Raw genomic sequence first — 21,871 nt, forward strand, 5'->3', positions numbered from 1 at the left:
TTAGCACAAGTGGAATATCTACAGGATGAAACGTTGTCAGTCTGTGCGTTCCTCCCCACCCCTTCGTTAGCTGGAAGAGATAACGCTTGACACGAATGGAGCGGACAGGGGAATGTCAGCCTCGTGGCCATGGAGAAGCAGGAAGTCCCTTGGTTTTGTTCAATGTGATTTGGGCATTGAATGAGTAGATCCTGTTTTAAGAATATTACTCATTAATATGAACCATCATTTTGTAGGTCTTTAGAAGCAACATTCTCTTTAGTGCAGATAATGTTTATCTGCATTGAGAGAAGTTATAATAACATAGAGAATGAGAAGGAAATACACATGCGAAATGGCCCAGCCGGTTTCTCCTGTCAACCTCTCCAGAGCATGTCCTAGGCTACTCCTCCAGGAAGTCTCCTGCTCTGATTTCCTGTATTCCTTCACGATTTGGAGTAGATAACTGGCCACTTGGCATTCTTATTACAGGGGACTTCTGCGTAGGATTCTTGGCTTCCCCTGTGGACTGTGAGTTTTCTGAGGGTAGAGAACATGGCCTTTTGTCTCTGGTGTTTGTTGGGATTCAGCTAAGTGCACAGTAAGCCATGTTTATTCAGTTGCCTTATAAAGGTACATATGCAGAAATTAGAACAGTGTTTCAGGGCTTTAGACCCAAATCCCTGTTTCCACAAAACACATTAGCTGTTACTTTGGGAAAGTCAGTTGACTTCTGTGAGATTTAGTTTTTCTCATCTATAAAATGGGGATAGTCATCACGGCTGCTTCATAAGGTGGTTGTGAGGATGTCTGTGATATGTATAAAGTGCTTGGCACAGTACTAGGCACACAGTAAGTGCTCGAGAGGTGGACGCTATTTAACAAGACAGAGCAGGAACAGGAGAGAGAGGGAGAGAGACAGTATAACATGCTTCTGAATCTGTGTTCCCAGGTCCTACCTCTTCTTCATTCATTCCTGCCCTGGCCTCCCACAGGCAGAGTGCGGGTGAGGGCTCACTTCTCAGTTTCATCCTTCCTCCCTCTCTTCTCCTCTGCCTGTCTCTCCTTTGGCTCAGCCTGCCTGGTGGGCTCATTCTGCCAAGTTTGCCTTTGCTTGTCCGTTCCATTTTTCTAGGTATCCCTGCCTCCTTCCGGCTGGACTCAGTTTATGTGCTGGGCTCCCTTGGTGAGTCCACCTTATTATGTGCTCATTAGATGATGCTTAGGGTTCCTAAGAAACATATTGACTAGGAATTTAGCCGTGCATTTGAAAGTTGGCTGCTGAAGGCAGAGCTTCAAGGGTTACCCTTTCCAAAGTCCACAAGACACCATGGGAAAGGGAGGGAAAAGCTTCATGTTAAGGAGGAACTATTAAGATGGGAAGAGATGCATTTAAGGAAGCAGAGACAACTAAAAGCTGCTCTGTAGCCAGAAGGAGTTAGCTGCTCGGCAGGAAGGCTGCTTGGAAATGCTTTGAGGGATATCATCCTGGTATTACAGGGAACCTGAGACTATGTGAGCACATAAATTCGTGTTTTTAATGCAGTGTGCTTCAGTTCCTGAAAGGCAGATTTTCTTTTTCTTTGTGTGTGTGTGTGTGTGTGTTTTGTTTTGTTTTTTCCCAGATGAAGTCTCACTCTGTCACCCGGCCTGGAGTGCAGTGGCGCGATCTCGGCTCACTGCAACGTCCGCCTCCTGGTTTCAAGCGATTCTCCTGCCTCAACCTCCCAAGTAGCTGGGATTACAGGCACCTGCCACTACGCCCAGCTAATTTTTTGTATTTTTAGTAGAGATGGGGTTTCACCATGTTGGCCAGGCTGGTCTCAAACTCCTGACCTCAGGTGATCCGCCCACCTCGGCCTCCCAAAGTGCTTGGATTGCAGGCATGAGCCACCACGCCTGGCCTGATTTTATTTTTATAGCTTGCTTTTTCAATGAGAAACCATCTTTTGTTTATTTGTTTGTTTATTTTTTTAGAGACAAGGTCTTGCTATGTTACCCAGGCCCAGTGGTGTGATCATAGCTCACTGCAGCCCCAAATTCCTGGTCTCAAGTGATCCTCTCACCTCAGCCTCCTGCGTAGCTGGGACTATAGGCATGTGCCAACACACCTGGCTTAAAAGCCATCTTAAGTGGCCAGATAAGACACTGGGAATTTGATTAGGGATACAAATAATTGATTTTTTTTTTCATGGATCTTTATGGAGAAAAGAGTCTGAGATGAGCGTGGACACCTGAGTCCCTGACCGAGAGAAGCCTAGTGCAGCATGTCAGACAGACAGCAGATCCTGAAGCTCCATTCAGTTGTGACATGTACCAATTTAAGATGTGAAAATGAGTGTTTTGCCAAGCCAGAACTGTCCGTGCCAAGAAAAGCCTATTAGGTTGGTGGCTGAAAGGCTGGATTGTTAGGATGTACTGAATGGCGAGGCCCTGCCAGCTGCTGCGGGTAAATGCCCACTTACATGTCTAAGTACTCATCCTGTTGCCCTGGAGTGGGGTCCGGTTTGTTCAAGAAACATGGCTGCTGCGCGAGAGGCTGCTTTCTTTTTTTTTTTTGAGACGGAGTCTTGCCCTGTCGCCCAGGCTGGAGTACAGTGGTGCAATCTCGGCTCACTGCAACCTCCACCTTCCAGGTTGAAGAGATTCTCCTGCCTCAGAGTAAGTAGCTGGGATTACAGGTGTGTGCCACCATGCCCAGCTAATTTTTGTATTTTTAGTAGACGCAGGGTTTCACCATGTTGACCAGGCTGGTCTCGAACTCCTGACCTCAGAGGCTGGTGATCCACCCACCTCAGCCTCCCAAAGTGCAGGGATTACAGATGTGAGCCACCATGCCTGGCCGAGAGACTGCTTTCTTTTAAATAATTCTTTCTTGTTCTTTGGGCTTGTTGGGTGGGTATCTTTAGTTTGTAAAAGTAACATAAAACTGACAAAACCTGAAAAGGAAAATACTTGGAAATTGGGTCTATAAGGTGAATTTAAGTAAAACGTCAAGGGAACTAACAAATAGACAACAAATAAGCTATAAACAGGTACCATAAATAGGCTGTTAAACGAAACTGTCGTTTGAATCGTACTATTTGCCCATCATTTATTCATTCCTCAAGGGCTAATTGAATATCTGAATGATCTTGCTGCAGTGTTGGGCAGGGCCCTCTATCTCAGCAAGCTTTTAGTCATGTAGGATAGACAGACTTTTGCACAACCAACAGTATTGGAAAGCCTAAATAGGAAGTGAGATGAAGCATGGAAAAATGTTTTTTGGAGTTCAGCCAAGGAGAGATCATTTTGACTTGGAGGTTTCATTCCTTCATTCAGATTCTTGTGGATGACATAAAAATGTAAGCAGGTGGGTGCAAGTGTGGGTATGTATGTGTGTCTCTACCCTTGCCTTCCTTGGAGAAGACTGGAAATAAGACATGAAAGAAATGGGGACAAGGAAACTAAGATTTGCTAGGAACTCTAGACCAGCAGCTGGAGGTAGGTATTGTAATTCACATTTTGAAAACCTAGGTTCGGAAAGATGATTGGCCTTGAATAGTGTGTTTAAAATGCTGGAAGCAATAGCTGGACTCCCGAGCTGCTAAGCCATGTCTGGAAATTGGGTGGTGGGTGGTGCAGCTCATTTTGTGACCTGTTCTACTGTCACTGTCTTGGAAGGAAAGTTTAAAGAAGTTTAAAATGTCTAGCACAGTGCTGGCTCATACAATGTGTTCAATGCCTGTTTTTCTCCTTGCTTCCTCTAAATCAGGTGTTCTCAACCTCGGCATTAGTGACAGCCTGTTCTGGATAGCGTTCTGTTGTGGGGGCTGTCTTGTGCATTGTATTTTAGGATAGGATATTTATAATAGGATGTTTAGCAGCATCCATGGACTCTACCCACTGGATGCCAGTAACAGCCACTTCCTCACACTCTTTATGACGGCCAAAAATGTCTCCAGACGTTGCTAAATGTGTGAGGGGGCGCAAAATTCCCCCACCCTCTTTAGAGAACCATGGGACTACAAGATCAAGAGAGATCAGTCTTGACTGATGTGCTTAGGAGGCTAGAGCTGGTGTAGGGAAGGAGGAGCCTGCACCTAGTGGGCAAAGAAAACACCCCTGTGGAATGAGCTGAGAGAAGATATTGACCTTGGGTGTCCACAGCTGGCGAGGGAAGAGAAAAGGCTTCCAGATGGTCTGAGCGTGAGGTCTAGGGCAGTTGCTGTTGTACTTTGATTTGTATGGACTGTCCCAGGAGTGCGTAGTTTCCTGTGTCCCAGAGGTCTGGGCTGAGACAGACGATGGGTATGACCTGGAGAACCTGCTGGTGAGACTTGTGGGTGTCAGAGCCCTGCTGAATCACTTTTCCCTCTCCATTCAAATAGCCACTGCAATTCCATACCTATTTGTATAATTACTTTCAAATGTCATTCTCTTCCTTAAGACTGGAAGCTCCCGTGATCTAGGTCTGTGACTCATTTTCTGGTTGTTGAATTGAGCACAAGAACCAGCCCCAAATTGAACATTTAAGTGAGTGACATGAATGAATGATGGAAGGAGGGTTCGCATTAATTGTTGGATTGAACAAAGCCCGACGTGATTAAATGTAACAGATACAAAGATGAAGCCAGACAATTAAGTTGGAGAGAAAAAACAATTGCTCAAATGCAGCAGCAGGGAGACTTGTCATGACAGTGTCCTTTTGGAGAAGAGTCTGAGAGCTTTGATAATTACAAATGTCTGTGGAACCCATAGCCTCCTGACTGCATTAAGAAGAAAATACAGCTTTTGTCTATACCATAGAAATTGAATGTCTACAATGGGAGTTGCAGGTTTCTCTGTTTTTGCTGAGGTCATTCTGCATCTGGGACATGAGAGTGTTCTGTTCTGGGAGAGACACTGACAGACTTGGGGGAGTCCAAAGAAGGCAAAAGCTGGAGAACCCGAGTATCTCATGAATAATGTATTTTACTTAGCTATGGAGTCAAGCACCATGTGCATCTTTTTGTAAATATTACTGCATTTAACTCCTCAAACTAGCCTCTTATGGGGATCCTCTATTTCAGAGCTTGGCAGACATTTTATGTAAAGATAGTAAATATTGTAAGCTTCGTGGGCCACATGATTTCTGTTGCAACAACTCAACTCTGTTGTAACTCAAAAGCAGCCACAGACATTATGTGTCCAAAAGGGTGTGGCTGTGTTCTAATAAAAACAGGCAATGGTCTGGATTTACCCTGTGGGCCATGATTTGCTAAGCCCTGCTCTGTTTTATTGATGAATAAACCAAGGCTTAAAGAGATTAAATAATTTAATTTGCTGAAATGAGTAAGTGGCAGAACTGAAATTGAGCTCTGAGCCTCTCTGGCTCTGAAGCCCATGAAAACACACATAGATGGTCTTTTGGATGGGGATAGGCTTGTTTTGGGGGCACTGGGGGTCAGTGGTGGGAGCCATGAGGAGGCGGTGTTTGGCTTAGTAGGAAGAACTCTGCTGTCCAATAGCAGAGCAGACTGCAAGTGAGGTCACAAGTGGTGGACACTGCAGTGTTTGCACTGAATACCCACCTGGTGGGGATATTGAGGAAAGGATTGCCGATTTGGGGAGGAAATTGAGCTGATAGCCTCTGAGGATCCCTTACAACTCTTTGGATCTGTGGTCATCAACAAAGGGGACCACGTGGGTAACAAACAGCTTCCACCAGGGTGCTCTTGAGCAGGAGCTGCAGGGCAAGTAGCTGCCGTTTTCTCCCATTCTCAGAGTCCATCCTGCTGACCTCTCCTGCCCACTCCTAATGACCCTTTCCTGCAGGTTAGTCTTACCAGCCTCCCCCCATTTCCTTGCAGTGGTCAGCAGGTGCCCTTGCCCCCGTTTCCCTAGCTCCCAGCTCTTACCACACACTCAGCTGAATCCCCAGGGAGAACACAAAGCAGAGAGTTGTACAGTTATGGGCTTGCCCAAGTATCCCAGTCAGCGCATCCCTGCCTCTGAAGGGATGCAGATGAATGTGGCCTCTTGCTTTTTTTTTTTGCCAACCTGGAGTTCACTCTCTGGCTGTACTTGCCCCCCCGCCCACCCCCCCAGCTTCTGCCCTTCTCCTTGGTGTGGAAGCTGGGATTCTGTCTCCAGCATTACTTCAGTTTTTCCCTTGTGTCTCTACTGGATTCCAGATCCTCTTGCACACTGCCAGCGTTGCAGCATCCATACTGTTGGGGCTCAAGAGCCAGCCAGGTCATAACTGTGGTCTAGGCCATATCGGGTTCTCCCAGCGGGCCCGTTCTCCATGGGGTTCAGTCCAGCCCTGGCAAACATGGAGTTTCTGCCTTGCCTTTCCTGCTGAGCAGGCCTCATGAGTCATGAGTCACGGCCCCGCAACTTCCCATTGCTATCTGACCTTGCTTCCCCCTGCTCTGTCCCAAGAGTGACAACCTGCTTGCTGTTTTGGTGATTGTTTCTAAACTGCCTAATAGCTGTGATTTTTTTTTTTTCAGGCTGATTTCTAATTTTTCTTCAATGTCAGGTAACTCCTTGTTTCTCTTTCTCTTAGGCCTCTGGTTTCTGCCTCTCCAGCAGGCTGGATGGTTTAGCATGCTGCATGTGTGGCCAGGGGCAGCCCACATGGCTTAATCAGCTCTTCAGCCCCCTGGCAGGAGGTGTGAAGAATGCTTCCCACAGTATGTAGGCACCCTGCGGTTGGGGCATTTTCCCATGTGCTAACCAAGGTTCGGTGGATTGGAGAAGCTTGAAGGGGTGGATTTGGAGGATATTGTGCAAAAGGAAGGTGTGGCAGTCAGGGTGCTGGCAGGGAACTGGGCCCTTCTGATGGTCCAGATGTAGGTTATGGGATGGTCAGGTACATACTGTCTGGCAGCAGAAGGGGAGCCTGTACCATGCCTAGGGCTGCACTGGAGTCATAGAGGGGGGTCACCAGTACATGCCACTTCGGGGAAGAAACATCACAACCTCTCTCTTCCTGCCCCCACAGTCCCACCAGTGCCTCTCATTAGCCAAACCTAACAGGAACCACCTGCAGGGAGCCACCCAGGGTGGTGCAGTGTGTAGGAAAGAGTGAAGAATGCGATTGGGGGCAGGGGAGGACAGACAAGCCGATAGCAGGCTTGCTGCATTACTGCTTTCCTCCAGGGGTGCAGGTGGTCAGTATCTGCAGAACCCATCTGCTGGGCCTCTCAACTTCTTGGTGGACTGGGTTTATAGTCCATTTTCCCTCTGAAGGCATTCCTGAGACTCCTACCTCAAGCAATGTCCTCCTTTTGCAAACTCCTGGGGTAATTCCTCATTGACACATTCATCCAGCACTAAGACTCCCCACTGTTCTCTCCCCCACCCCCCTCTCTGTGTGTGCATCTTTCCTAGATTGTGAGCCCGTAAAGTGTCATAATTCTTTTGTTCCCCACATCTTGCAAGACCCTTCAGAAATACCTATTGTCTGATGATCAATTTCATTAACTGGTCAGAATTACAAAATCCTGAACTGAAGGATTGTAGCCATGGTTCCTATGAGTTTTAAAGGTAAACTGAGGAATTGCTGAAAAGTTCCTTAAGATGCATAGTGTGTTGTGCACATGTTTTCATCCTTGGCATAACCCTGTGAGGTGACAGCCCCATAAAGGTGCAAAGTGGGTCCCAGATCACTCTCTGCTAGCTGGGGTAGAGTAAGCTTCAGATAAAATGGCTGTTTCCTTTCCATCCCATTGATGATTTTCCCCAAATCTATTGGTACTTATCACCATATTAGCTAGTCCCAGTGTCATATTTTTAAATTTGAAAGCAGAATGGGGAGGTGAGTCTAGTGGGAATAAAATGTGGTTGACTGCATTTCTACTACACAAGAGGAAATGGGCACCAGTGATCATGGGTGCTTGGGTCCCCATCTGCCCCATAGCACGGCTAGTGGGGTTCTGAAAGAAAGCAGCACACATCTGTCGCTGAATCTGCATTTTTACAGCACAGTTGTTTGCCCTGGAATATTTGCCGTTTATGTTTTTTTTTTTTTTTTTTTTTTGAGATGGAGTATGGCTCTGTCGCCCAGGCTGAAGTGCAATGGCACAATCTTGGCTCACTGCAACCTCCACCTCCCGGGTTCAAGCGATTTTCCTGCCTCAGCCTCCCGTGTAGCTGGGATTACAGGCGTGCCCCACCACGCCTGGCTAATTTTTTTTTTTTTTGTATTTTTAGTAGAGATGGAGTTTCGCCATGTTGGCCAGGGTAGTCTTGAACTCCTGACCTCTGGTGATCCACCCACCTCAGCCTCCCAAAGTGCTGGGATTATAGGCGTGAGCCACTGCACCCAGCCATATTTGCCCTTTGAAAGGGAAAACCTAAGGAAACTGATGTTAACGCTTTGCCATCGCCAATCTCATTGATGTCGGCCAGTCAATCCTGTCAAATCTTGCTCTTTTTTTAATGATGCTTGAAAATTGGAGCTTCACAGCTGTTTACTAGGTGGGTTAGGGTGGTAATTTCTGGAAATGACTGTAGATTATGCCAGATGTCTTTTGAGCCTGTGATCTGACCGTGCCCAGATGGCTTAACTGTTCTCTGGCAGTGTCACTTTTTCCTTATTTCTCTGTATCTGTAGAGTAGTGTAGAACTGTATGTACAAAGGTTTCTGCTGACATATCAATGTCTACACAGCTATGTGGGTATCCATGTTGGTGCCTGAAGAGTCTGGCCTGCGCCCAGTATTTGGCAGCTGTAAAATGTTAGATGAACTTCCACCCTCAGTAAAAGCAGCCACCCCTTCAAAAGGGTCACAGGCATCCATCCAGTAATATCTTTCCAGGAAAAAAAAAAAAAAAGATTTACGTGTAGTCAAGAAAAAGTAGAGATCGCAGGAAGAACTGCTCTGAGCAGATTAGAACAGAGGATTTCGCAAGAGGTGCTCCTTGGCCAAGTCGAGTAATAACATCAGACTGATAGGAGGAAGAGCAGCTTAGCTTGGAGCCCTGTGCCCAGTCCTGCTTGTTTAGGCCTTTGTCCCTGTCTGCTTTCCTGGGGCTGGGGCTCTGGGCCCGGCCGATGCCCCTGGTCCCAACCCCAGCTTTATCACTGGGTTCAGCAAGGGGCCCTGGAGAGCAGGCAGCAATGGCAGGCACCTCCCGCATGCACCATTACCTTCATTCCTCTTCTCAGGATTCCACAGTTGCCCCTATAAAAAGACTGCTGTTGGCCCATGCCAAGTACTCTGGAATAGACAGGAGTGGTATTTCCGCCCTCTTGGAGGGCTGGTGTTTACCAGTGTCCCTCCTCGCTGCAACCCAATGGCAATTGCATTGCCCCAGTGCTCCAGGAATCTGAGGATGATTGGTTGATTTCCTATGATTTCTGGGAGAGTAGTTTACCCAAACCTTTACGAACGAAAGCCATACTTCCTGGGAGTGTCTGGCTGATCATGTCAGAGACATCTGCCTGGTGGATTGGGGCTGTCACGTGACCAGTGGACCGCTCTGTCTGCTGCCCAGTACTGCCAATTGGAGAGTGTCCTTCTGCCTTTTTCTCTGCCCTATGTCTGTGACACAGGGATGGCAGCCAGGCCCAGGAGCACCCAGCATCCTCCGAGCAATGAGGTAGCAGTGCTTCTGACTTTTCCTCAGGAACTGGTCTTTTTCCATGACAATGAGGTGGGGCCCAACCTTCTCGAACGTGGCTTCGTTTCTGCACAGTTGTAACTGCTCTCGGGGGCGTCAGTGAAGTGGGGGTGGGAGGGAAGCCATGGGATGCTGAGAGAATAGGGCCGAGAGGACATACCTGCTCTCCAGCTTGGCCTTTGATCCAGGCACTAGGGACGAGGCTGTCACCGTGGGTACCTTTGTTAGTGTTTGTGTGTTTTGAGTAGTCTGAAATGCTGTGACTTTTTTTTTTCTGTCAATAAAGATAAGGAAACAAAAAAAAAAAAGGAAACTGGAGCTTCCAAAAGGAAGAAGGAAGTCTTAATATAGAATTGACTTCTTCCCAGGTAAGTTTTAATTGCTTCTCATGCTTGTAGAAAGGTGTATCATGTGTTCTAATAGGTTAGGATTCAATTATGGCTTAAAATTAGTTCTATAGGAAGAGCTTGGAGTTGCACCTAGGGAGAAGAAGCAGAGGGTTCCAGAACTGTGTAAACGGATTGATGGGAAAATAGGCTTCTGGTGCTGAGGGTTTGGGAGCCTTGCCAGCATCACAACAAGGTGTGAATTAGCCTCCTCGCACTCTGGGAGGAAGTGGAGGAACTGCTGGGGTGTGAGGCTGTGAAAGGACCTTGGAGAGCCAAGTCCTCCCTGCTCAGACAGGGACAGGCACAGCTGGAGACAGCAGTTTTCAGCTCTGTGGAACTCTTGTTCTCTGGGTTGCACCTCTTCCTGTGATAATAAAGAGGTTGAAGACAAGAGGACAGGTGCTTGAAAGCCGGAAGACAAGGGGGAAGTTGTTTGAAGCAGGTGTTTAAAATCAGCCACTTTGAGGGGATGAATTAGGATATCGGTAACAATTTTATAGCCTATGTGGTTTCTTTTTGACCCTCGAAGATAGGTGGGAAGTGGTTTTCTATACTTCTTTTAAAAACTGGGAAACGAGAGCTCAAAGAAGTTAAGCTTGAGGCAGCAGAGTTCAATGCAATGGTGAATTGAAATGCTTGTGTGTGTATACATACATACCTGTGTGCGTACATACATAGGTATATATACGTACTCAGTATAAATATACATGTACATATATCTATACATGTACTGTTACCAAGGGTATATAACACAATTTACAACTAATAACAAACTATGTGCACTCTTTATTATAAATTTCATTCAGCCAATGTAGGCTCACAGAATGCTTTTACTGGTTTTTACTGTGGCCAACCTATGACTGACAATGGTTTGACAAAACAGAGTTGCATCCCAATTCACTAGTTTTTTACCTAGTAAATTTATTACCATTAAATCTAATATGTGATCTACTATTAGACTATTTCTCACCTTGTACAAATTATATTCCTTAAGCTGAGCTTCATTTTGGCTTCAGCACTGCTGATTGCAATAGTGCTAGCTATGTTTTAAGCTTTTGGTGTTGTTGCAGGGGTTGAAGCATTGTTGGATTCTATATCACCTAAGGGTGTCTGTGTTTAACAACCAGGTCATGAAATTCCTGAAAAATGAACAGTTGTCTCTTGTGAGCCAGCACAGGCAGGCTGGAGCACATCACTAGCTCCATTGTCAAGGTCTGAAAAGGCAGGTGCTTGTCTGTCTTATTCAGTCTTTAGCCCCAGACCCATGGAGGTGCTGAATGTATGATTAGAGATTCAGTGAATATTGGTGAGATGGATGAATGAGGTTTCAAAGCTGGGACCAGGAGCCAGTCCATGGGACTCCAGTTCTTATCCCATGAGGACAAGGTCAGGGGTGGGCATTGAAGAATCACAGGAAAGGAGGGGCACCAGAGACTGTCTCCACTGTCAGAACTCAGCTGCCATGTCCTGCCTTCCGGTAGGATGTCAGCACTGGGGCACTGTGGTACAAAGAAGAGGAGAAGGATGACATCTCATTCGGTGTACTTTTTTTCCAGCTTTATCCAATCTTTTGGCAATTTTATTCCCCATCATTTAGGAAAGAGAAGACCTTCTTATCTAGCAGTTTGATGACTTATGGTAGTTGCTTTGGTTTGAATATTTATCCCCTCAAAACTCATGTTCAAACTTAATCTCCAGTGTGGCAGTGTTGAGAGGTGAGCCTTTTAAGAGGTGATTGGGAAGGCAGAGGCTTCATGAATGGATTAATTCATACGTGGGTTAATGGATGAAAGGGCTAATGGATTAATGTGTTATCGTGGGAGTGCCACTGGCGGCTTTATAAGAGGAAGAGAGGCCCAAGCATAGTGAGCATTTTCTTGCCCTCTTGCCATGCAATGCCCTCTGCCACGTTTTGATGCAGCAGGATGCTCACCAGGTGCCAGCGCCATGCTCTTGGACTTCCCGGCCTCCAGGACCACGAGCTGAATAAATTGCTTTTATTTATAAATTGCCCATTCTGCAACCGAAAATGGACTAAGACAGTCGTCACCAACAATACTTAATTAGAATGGCCAGTTATGGAGAACAAGAGTTATATTTTTGTTCTCAGACAGGTCCCTTTACATCTTTTAAAATGAAATATGTAATACATTCACACAGTTCAAAAGTCAAAGACAGTATCTTGCCCTCCAGTGACTAGCTCCTTCTAGTGATTCTTGAGATCATTCCGTATATATTCTATGTGTATTTAAGACAATAAACATACATTTTTTCATGTTTTTACTGAAATCGTAGCGTGTTATACACATTGTTCTGCCTTTGGCTTTTTTGTTTTTTCACCTCATAGCATATCTTGAAAATCATTCCATTACTACATAGGAAGAAATGCCTTTTTCTTCTCTATGATTTACTGTCATTTATTTAACCCTTTCTATCTGTGAACTTCTAGGATTCTTTTCTAATTTTTCTATTATAAGCAATTCTGCAATGATTGCTGTTGTATAAAATGTTGAAGCTATCTGTAGGTAAATTCCTAGAAGTGGAATTGCTGGATGAAAGAGAACATGCATCTGTCATTCTTGTAGGTGTTACCAAGTTACTCTTCATAGACCATAAGTGAGTTGTCAGCCCAACTACAAGAGAAAGCTGGCTCCTTTCCCTGTCTCACAACTGCTTGATTCTTGCTGCTTTGATAAGTGTAGTTTCATCAATTTTTAAGTATGAATAAGTGTAAGCATGTTTTCAAGTGTGTTTAAGAACTATTTGTCTCTGCTTTGAACTTTCTATTCATACTCTTTGCCCATTTTTCTCTAGGTTTGTAGACTTTTATTAATTTGTAGGAGCTCTTTATATATTAAATAGCTTTATGTTCATGTTATGATTTGCACATCTTTTCTCTAGGTTGTCATTTGTCTTTTGGCATTGTTTCTGGTGCTTTTCTCCCCATGATTATACTTTTTTGTGTTGTGATAAAATGTGAAACTTGTCATTTTAACTATTTTTAAGTGCACATTCAGTGGCGTTAAGTCCATTCACATTGGTTGTGCAGCCATCACCACTATCCATCTCCAGAAGTCTTTCATCGTCCCAGACAGCTATATTTTTTAAAGTAGTTGGATTTATCAAATTCGTTTAATCTTTTATGGGTTTTGTATCACAGTTAGAAAGGCCCTTACCGCTCTGAGTTTATTTGTTTTGAGACAGGGTCTCATTCTGTTGCCCGGGCTGGAGTGCAGTGACACAATCATGGCTCACTGCAGCCTCGACCTCCTGGGCTCAAAAGATCTTTCCACCTCAGCCCCCTGAGTAGCTGGGACCACAGACACGAGCCACAACACTTGACTGATTTTTTAAAAATTTATTGTAGAGAAGAGGTTTTGCCATGTTGCTGAGGCTGGTCTCAAACTCTTGGGCTCAAGCGATCTGCCTACCTTGACCTCCCAAAGTGTTGGGATTACAGGTGTGAGCCACCGTGCCCAGCCCACTTTAAATTCATTTTTAAAATATTCTCTCATAATTTCTTCTAGTACTTTGATGGCTTATTATGTATGTTTAAATCTGTGATTTGCCTGGAATTTATTTTCGTGTGAAGTATGGCTCCAGGCATGGTTTTTCCAGAGCCCCTCAGTTACCATTTGCTCATCAAAACATGGTTTGAGAGCTGGCTGGATTCAACCAGGGAGATTTCCTGCACTGTTGGTAGCTGTAGGGAATCAGCAAAGCTGCTGTTTCCAGGAGCTCTTGTGAGCTGGGGAGTGGAGAGCTGCAGAAATGAAGCTTCAGCTACACTGATGAAATCCCACTCTAGGAAAATACAAGCCTTACGGTGTTCATGTTTGCTATATTCAGAATCACAGGCATGCTAGTGAGTGCACAGTGTAAACATGTTGAAAGATGGTCTGCAGTATCTCTACTCAGCGAGGTGGATAAAACAGGTACAGCCCATGAGAGGCAAGTTAGTGTCTTGGATAAGGCATTCCTGGTGGATGAGCCATTTGTGCCCCCGATAGAGGTTCTTAAAGAGGAGGGGCTGGAGTCCACTGATGCTCTGGGCCTCTCCCTGGGGGAAGGGGTGCCTGTTTCTCTTGGCCCAAAGGCCCTGCACATTCCAGCATGCCCTGACCTTGGAACTGTTCCTCGGGTCTCTGGGCCCATTGCATCTCTCCTCCCACAGCTGGACCTGAGAGTCAAGGAGCACCCCTTGTATGCCAGCCATGCTGGGTCTGGGACCCCCTCACCCTCAGGGCCCTCAGGTGGTTGCCTCAGGCTGCAGGGGACATAGAGATCAGTTCTGTGTGTTCCCTAAGCTGACGTGGAAAGTTGGGAAGCACACGCTTGAGCCCTTGAACTTCCTCTTTCTCAGAGCCTAACAGTAGAGCCGGGGTGGGTTTCTTGCCAGAACCACCTCCTCGCAGAATCCCAGGAGACACCAGCCGGGTCCTTTCACACCCCAAACAGTGTGAATGCGCATGTTTACAGCAGCACAATTCGCAATTGCAAAAATGTGGAACCAATCCAAATGCCCATCAATCAAAAAGTGGATAAAGAAACTATGGTATATATACACGATAGAATACTACTCGGCCCTAAAAAGGAATGAATTAATGGCATTTGCAGTAAACTGATGAGACTGGAGACAATGATTCTAAGTGAAGTAACTCAAGAATGGAAAACTAAACATCGTATGTTCTCACTCATAAGTGGGAGCTAAGCTATGAGGATGCAAAGGCATAAGAATGACACAATAGACTTTGGGGATTTAGAGGGAAAGGGTGGGAAGGGGGTGAGAAATAAAAGACTACAAATGGAGTGCATTGTTTACTGCTCGGGTGATGGATGCACCAAAATTTCACAGATCCACACTAAAGAACTTGCTCATGTAACTGAACACCACCTGTTCCCCAATAACTTATGGAAATAAAAAGATTAAAAACAAAAACAAAAACCGAACAGTGTGAACGGTGCACCCTGAGGTCTCCCTGGGGTCCCTTGTACCCCTCGGGAGCCTGTGGATGACCCTGTGCAAACAGTTGGGTGGAAGACTGTGTCTTCCTGTGTGTTTGGATGAGTACCAGAACTTTCTGCATCTGTTTTTCACCCTGCCCAATGCAGTGCTTACCTAAAACATGCGTTGAATAGAGCTTCTTGCTTTTACGTCGTTGCATTCCTGAGAGCAAGATGGGTCACCAGCAGCTGTACTGGAGCCACCCGCAAAAATTCGGCCAGGGTTCTCGCTCTTGTTGCGTCTGTTCAAACTGGCACGGTCTGATCCGGAAATATGGCCTCAATATGTGCCGCCAGTGTTTCCATCAGTACACGAAGGATATCGGTTTCATTAAGTTGGACTAAATGATCTTCCTTCAAAGGATTATCCAAGGCATCTACTGAATGAAAACCCATGATAGTTCTTTGTACATAAAATAAACATTTGAAAAAACGACAACAAAAAAAATGTGTTGAATAAATGTAGGCCAAAATGTCAGTTTCCAAAAAGAACCTGAGGCGGTTCTTTTGGTCAGAGCAGCCCTGTTAGGGCTGAGGGCCTCGGTTCCACCTCCTCTATGTTTTCCTCTCTCTTCCCACTGTGAGCTCTCTCAGACCTGGCACTGTGGCTGCTCCCAGCTCCTCGCACCCATCATGGGGCAGGTGCTGGATGTCTGAGGAGCTTAATTTCCTCTCCCTCTTGCCTTCTGCCTGTGGTGAGGGCTCAGTTGCTCTGAAGCTCATGACCAGGCTTAATAGTTAGTTGAGCTATAGGCCTGCAGATCGAGTATCCCTTTAAGTTTGTTTTTAAAATATTAAATTTACCAAGAAACAGTAAATATTTAAAATTTTTGTTGGGTTTTGCTCTTTTATTGATTTCTACTAGATTTTTTGGCTCCTTCTAAAGGTATAATTTATATGCTAGGAGTGATGTCTCATGCCTGTAATCCTAGCACTTTGGGAGACTGAGGCAAGAGGATCGCTTACAGCCAGGAATTCAGCCTTGGCAATGTAGCAAGACCCTGTCTCTACAATTAAAAAAAAAAAAAAAAACAGAAGGAAAAAAGGTATAGTTTGTGTTCAGTAACATTCACACCTTGTAATATGCAATTCTGAGTTTTAACAAATGCATAGTCATGGAACTACTACTGCAATCAGGACATACAATAGTTCATAATCTCCTAAATTTCCACGTGTGTATTAGAGTTAATGCTCCCCACCTCCCTTCATCTGGCAACCACTGTCAGTTTTCTGTTCTTGCAGTGTCTCCTTTTCAAGACAGACGCAGAAATAGAATCATGGCGTATATACCTTTTAAGTTTGGCTAGCATCACACATTTGTAATTCATCCACATTGCTGTCTACGTTAATAGTTCATCTCTTTTTTTATTGCTGAGTTTTCTGTTGTATGAATATGCTACAGTCTATTCACTCACCAACTGAATGACATTTGGATTTTTCCAATGCCTTCCTGGTATTCTATTTCCCTCGCCTAGTCTATGGGAAGCTTTCTAGAGAATCACTGTGATTCTAACCAGGTATATTTGGTATTTTTTTTTGAGGGCAAAGCTTTTTGGGCAGCATCCCCCAAGTCATCCTGTATAATCGTGTACTGAGTGGTCCTTTATGGTGATGAGATGGTAGTGGTGGTGTCACCGTGCCCAAGTCTGATTGACAGCTAACCATTCAGCCATCCTTGGTTATTCTCTCCTCTCTCTGGTGAACAACATACCTTCTTTGATGTTGATGCCAATTAGTCATGTTATAAGGACTTCTCTGAAAACTCAGAACCCAAACAAAACCATCCCCATATGCTGTTTCTACTTCAAAAACAGTTGGAGGATTGTAAGACAGAATTTCTTCCCATTAGCAGTGGGGGCCAAGAAGGAAGGGGAAGAAAGAACCAGTTGCTCAGGGCCTTTGACTGTGAAAGAGGACACCTGAAGGTGAAAGACCCATGACATTGTTAGTTGTGATTATTTAGCTGATGGAAACAAAATTCCTTAAACATTCTGTAAGAGCAAAGCCTGGTGTAGAGATTCACTCTGCCTTTTTAGGTGTTGGTCTCCCAGGGACTGTAAAACCACCCAAGGGTGGCATTGAAGACACTCAGCTTTTGCCCTTGACTTATGTGCTCTTGAGCATTGTACGTCCTTGGGCTAATCGCTTGCTTTCACATCCTCTGCTCTAGGTTGAGGGGCTTGGAGGAGATGGGCTTCTTGGGTCTCTGACACTGATTCTTTCCTCTCAGGCCCAATAGTCTTTGCAGCCTGCTGGATCTGCAAGTCTAGAAACAGCAACTCCATGCCACAGGAACGTTTCTGCTTCCATTGTTACTCACCAGCCTTACACGGATGACCATGCGCTGTACAGGGAATGCCAGGGCTGGCCAAGCTGGCTCCAGCAGAGCACAAAATAGAGCTTGCTGCCGCTGAGGTGAGGTCCGTTCCTGGAGTTAGATGCTTTCTGCATCTAGGTCTATCAGGAAGGTGAGCTGGCAAAAGATCCCCAAAGCCTTTAAACATCACTTAAATAGGTGTGTGTGCAAAATTGTCTTCCATTAACGCATATATCAAAACACAAGCCTAATGTTTTCTTTGGACAGTTTCCAAACACTGAGCTTCTTTCTGAACTGTTACTGGCCAGATTATTGGGACTCTTCCCAGGTGTTTATTTCACATCCTCCTCTTTTTGCAAGTGACATTTAAAATACTTCTTCGAAGCACACACATTAAGCCAGGAGAAAATCCTAGGATGGGAAGCAATCTTATGGCTGAGACCTTGTCTGCGAACAATTGTTTGCTGACCAAAATGCCAAAGTCATTAATCCTCCTTTCTACTGACTTTGAAATGGAAAATTAAATTTCAGAAACCTTCTGATTGCACACATGCATCCCACAATATTTCATACACCAATACATATATATAGGTAGTTTGAATTCTGTGCACCAAGCCACTTGCATTGACACTGATACTAATGTATTGTGAGAGAGCAGCAACTTTAAACACTTGCCGATGTGAATCAGACTTGAGATAACTTGAGCGTACGTAAGCACCTTAATGCCGTATCCATTTGGAAGCTTATTGTTACAGTGCGTTTTCTTTTCTTTCTTTTTTTTTTTTTTTTTGAGACAAAATTTCTCTCTTGTTGCCCAGGCTGAAGTGCAATGGTGATGTCTCAGCTCACTGCAACCTCCACCTCCTGGGTTCAAGCGATTCTCCTGCCTCAGCCTCCCGAGTAGCTGGGATTACAGGTGCACGTCACCACTCCCAGCTAATTTTTGTATTTTTAGTAGAGATGGGGTTTCGCCACGTTGGCCAGGCTGGTCTCGAGCTCCCGACCTCAGGTGATCCACCCGCCTCGGCCTCCCAAAGTGCTGGGATTACAGGCGTGAGCCACCACGCCCGGCCTACCGTGCCTTTTCTAATCCCTCTTCCTGGAATGCTCTTGCCCCAGAGAGCCACAAAGCTAACTTTCATCTCCTGCAGCGTTTGTTCAGATGTCGCTTTCTCAGTGAAGCCAAACTGACCTCCCTATAAAAATCACCTCCAACTCCTGAGCTCAGGCCTGGGCAACACGGTGAAACCCCATGTCTACTAAAAATACAAAAAAACTAGCTGGGTGTGGTGGTGTGCACCTGTACTCCCAGCTACTCGGGAGGCTGAGGCAGGCGAATTTCTTGAACCCAGGAGGTGGAGGTTGCAGTGAACCGAGATCGCGCCACTGCACTCCAGCCTGGGTGACAGAGCAAGACTCTGTCTCAAAAAAAAAAAAAAAAAAAAATCACCTCCAACCTCACACCATACCCCATTTTCTGCCACACTGTATACCCTAGTATATGACCTTCCAGGGACATTCGACTGGTAAGGGAAGAATGCTTCAAGGGAGCATGTGTATGATTCCAGTAAACACACTGTGTTTGCTCACCTCCCAGGTGCTGGCAGGCCACTGAGCATGCAGACAGCCACCCCAAGGGAAGAATCAGGGCAGAAGGGGCACAAGACTCCAGAAGTATGACAACATGTAAAACCCCAAGTCAAAATGTTAAACCGCGTACTTGATCTCTCAAGTCGTCTCCTGGGCCCTCTTCCAAGTGTACTTTACTTCCTTTCATTTCTGCTCTAGCGCTTTTTAATAAGCTTTCACTCCTGCTCTAAAACTTGCCTCAGTCTCTTCTTCTGCCTTAGGCCCCCTTGGTCGAATTCTTTCTTTTGAGGAGAAAAGAATTGAGGTTGCTGCAGACCCATACAGATTCGCTGCCAGTAACACTAGTACCTAGTAGTTTCTAAGGTATTTCTAACATAATCTTACTAATTTATCTTTTAAATTAAAAATTAAGGGTATCATTTATTCTGTGACTCTTTGAGGAGAGTTGGTGTCTGTTTTATCCTGAGCATCTACAACAGTGCCTGACATATAGTAGATGCTCAGTAAAAAGTTATGGAGTGTATACCACATGCTCTGGGGGATGCATGGCACGGTCTTTGGATTATCAGTTTGTGTTTATTTCTTGGCTGCAAAGGTGGAGGGAAGGCCCAGGTTGCACAGGAGGGGACAGAGCTTTAACAGTACATAGGATGCAGTGGACATTCCTTTATCTGCAAGGACCCTTGATTGCATTGAGGCTGCCTGGAGCAAAGAAGCCACCAGACCCACGGGGCTCAGGCTAGGCTGGGAGAATGCTGGGAGGCGAGTCCCTGTCATCTGCCCCTAGAGCAGGTCAGACCTGTTCTGTTGTTCTGTGGTCATCTGCTCTAAATTTCCTCCTACTCACCTCTGGCCCTTTAAATTTGGGATTCATAAGAATGCTTGGTGCAGAGGAGGAGCTGATGCCTCCCTAACTTCCCTAATGCCGCCTGAGCTTCTCAGAACCCCTGCTTCCTCATTAAGATAATGAGAACTTCCTTAGATATCTGTGCAGATGAAATGAGAGAATGTGCCTAAGTCCTCAACGCAGTGCTGTTTTTATTATTTAGGCTTTCTCCCTCTGGGATTTGGAATGGAAAAAGCACAGCCTAATCTTGCCCCTCTCTTTTCCCCAATGAGAACTTACATGGTTCCCATTATGTTCTATTGTTATTATTCCACTCATGGTAACTTAGAATGTTTTCCAGAATGTGAGGAATAACTGATCCTGAGCCTGCCACTTTGATTTGGTCGTCAGAAGTCCTGGGGAAGCAGTTGAGAGATCTTGTAACTTTTAGTATTATCTCAAAGACACTGCCTAACCAACACAGGCTGTATTACCAGTTCCTACATCTAGCCCTCTGTAGGGTAGCTTGATTTTAAATGTGCAAGTTAATTTCAAGTCTGTTTTGTAAGGAGAATTTATATTAAGCACATTAACAACCTCAGTGTCTCCAAGGGTCAAATCTTACGTCTACTTTCCTTAACCCGTTTTGAAATTGGAAGAGGAAGTTAATATGCAGCCCCATGCACTCCCTTTTAGATTTAATAATGGATGAAAAGTTCTTTTATCCACTGTATTTCTTCAGAAATTTCAGAATAATTTCTTTCTGTTTGAGGAATATGAAGTTGGTTCTTTAGAAAGAGAGACATGCTATTTAATTTTTAAACCCCACCATCTAGGGAATTCTGACATTATGGGACAGACTGAGCCAATTTCCCTTTGTGACATTGGGGTTTCATGTGCTGGAGCCACATGAGGGATGCACAGAGGGGAGCCTCCTTGTCACAGGTGGGAACAAACATCCAAAGAAACCCCCAAGGGCCCCTTTGAAGGTCATCCTCCCTGGAACAAAGGTAGTCATTGGGGCCAGACCAGTGACCTCTCCATATTCATGCAGGTCTCTTCTTCAAAGGAGATTTTAAGTAACTTCCTTTCCCGGGAGGATGGAGCAGCTGTGAGCCGAGCATTAGCATCAGGCCTTTTAAAAACAGAGACCAGTGAATTTAGGAAATGCTTACCCTTTGGATAGTCAAGTGGAAGCATGGATATATTTTAAAGTATCTATCTAATTCCTTCTCTGGAGTGAGAAGGGGCTAGGGGGAGTGATCTATGTCAAAAATATTATTTAAGGAAAAAATGCTCTGATCATTGCATTGTTGCACGCAGTGGGCTCAGCGAGCTTTTCGTTTCCACTGCAGTGTGGGTCATAGCTTGTGCGTGAGTCCCCTCTGACTAGAGGGCTGGTCTTCTATCCACGCCCGATGTTTACTGCCAGTAGCTGGCTGGAGTTCATTACTGGTCCCACCAGCCTCTGGCCTGGTCATTCAAAGAAGAAATGATATTTGAAAATGGACGTGATTTTTCCCTTGGGGCTTTCCTATGTTTTCTTCATAGAGTATACTTTGTAATTTGGGGAACCAGAATAAATAGAAAGAAGAATAGTTAGGAAGCCTTTGTAGGTGGTGAAGGGAGAAGTTGGGGGTGAGAGAGCATTCACTGCACAGCAAAGACTGGAGTATCTCAGACTGGTGCAAACCTGTGCCGCAATATTGACCTGAGGATGAGTAGAAAAAGGCAGAGGAGCTGTCACTTAAGTGTAATGCTGAGAAAAAACAGTCCTCTCCCCAGTGTAGGGCATTGAACTGTCACAAGCAGAATTATGCCCAGGATTTCATACAGGTGCTGTCTATTGTATATAGCTTAAAAGGCTGGTTGCCTGAAAGTTCAACTATTATGCCTTATTGTTTCCTGTGAACATAAAGGAATGTCCACAGAATATTAGAGAATATTGGAATGCAGGAAGAGAGGCAAGTCTGAGAGGTGGGGATGAGTTCAGAGAAATCCCCAAGGGCCTCCTTATTGTGCAGTAGTTTTCCCTCCATGTGCCCCCTGGGCTGATATTAATGTGTTCTAGGAAATGCTTAATGCTTATGGGCCTGACTCTTGGTTTTGCCTTTTAAGAGGCATCATCATTACTAACAAACACGTTCCTGAACAGGCCTTAGTGCTGAGCTAG

The 21,871-nt window shown here is 45.2% G+C and overlaps 2 protein-coding genes across 4 annotated transcripts in view; both read left to right on the forward strand.

Annotated features, from left to right (window-relative positions):
- Window positions 1-21,871, forward strand: part of DAPK1 (death associated protein kinase 1) — a 214,207-nt gene that overhangs the window by 12,582 nt on the left and 179,754 nt on the right. The window lies entirely within an intron of this gene.
- LOC112134878 (small ribosomal subunit protein uS14-like) lies at window positions 15,035-15,442 on the forward strand. Its single transcript, XM_054521055.2, has one exon. The coding sequence runs from the start codon at window positions 15,140-15,142 to the stop codon at window positions 15,308-15,310; it is 171 nt and encodes a 56-aa protein (XP_054377030.1). The 5' UTR covers window positions 15,035-15,139; the 3' UTR covers window positions 15,311-15,442.

Source organism: Pongo abelii, chromosome 13, assembly GCF_028885655.2.
Source record: "Pongo abelii isolate AG06213 chromosome 13, NHGRI_mPonAbe1-v2.0_pri, whole genome shotgun sequence".
Taxonomy (NCBI): domain Eukaryota; kingdom Metazoa; phylum Chordata; class Mammalia; order Primates; family Hominidae; genus Pongo; species Pongo abelii.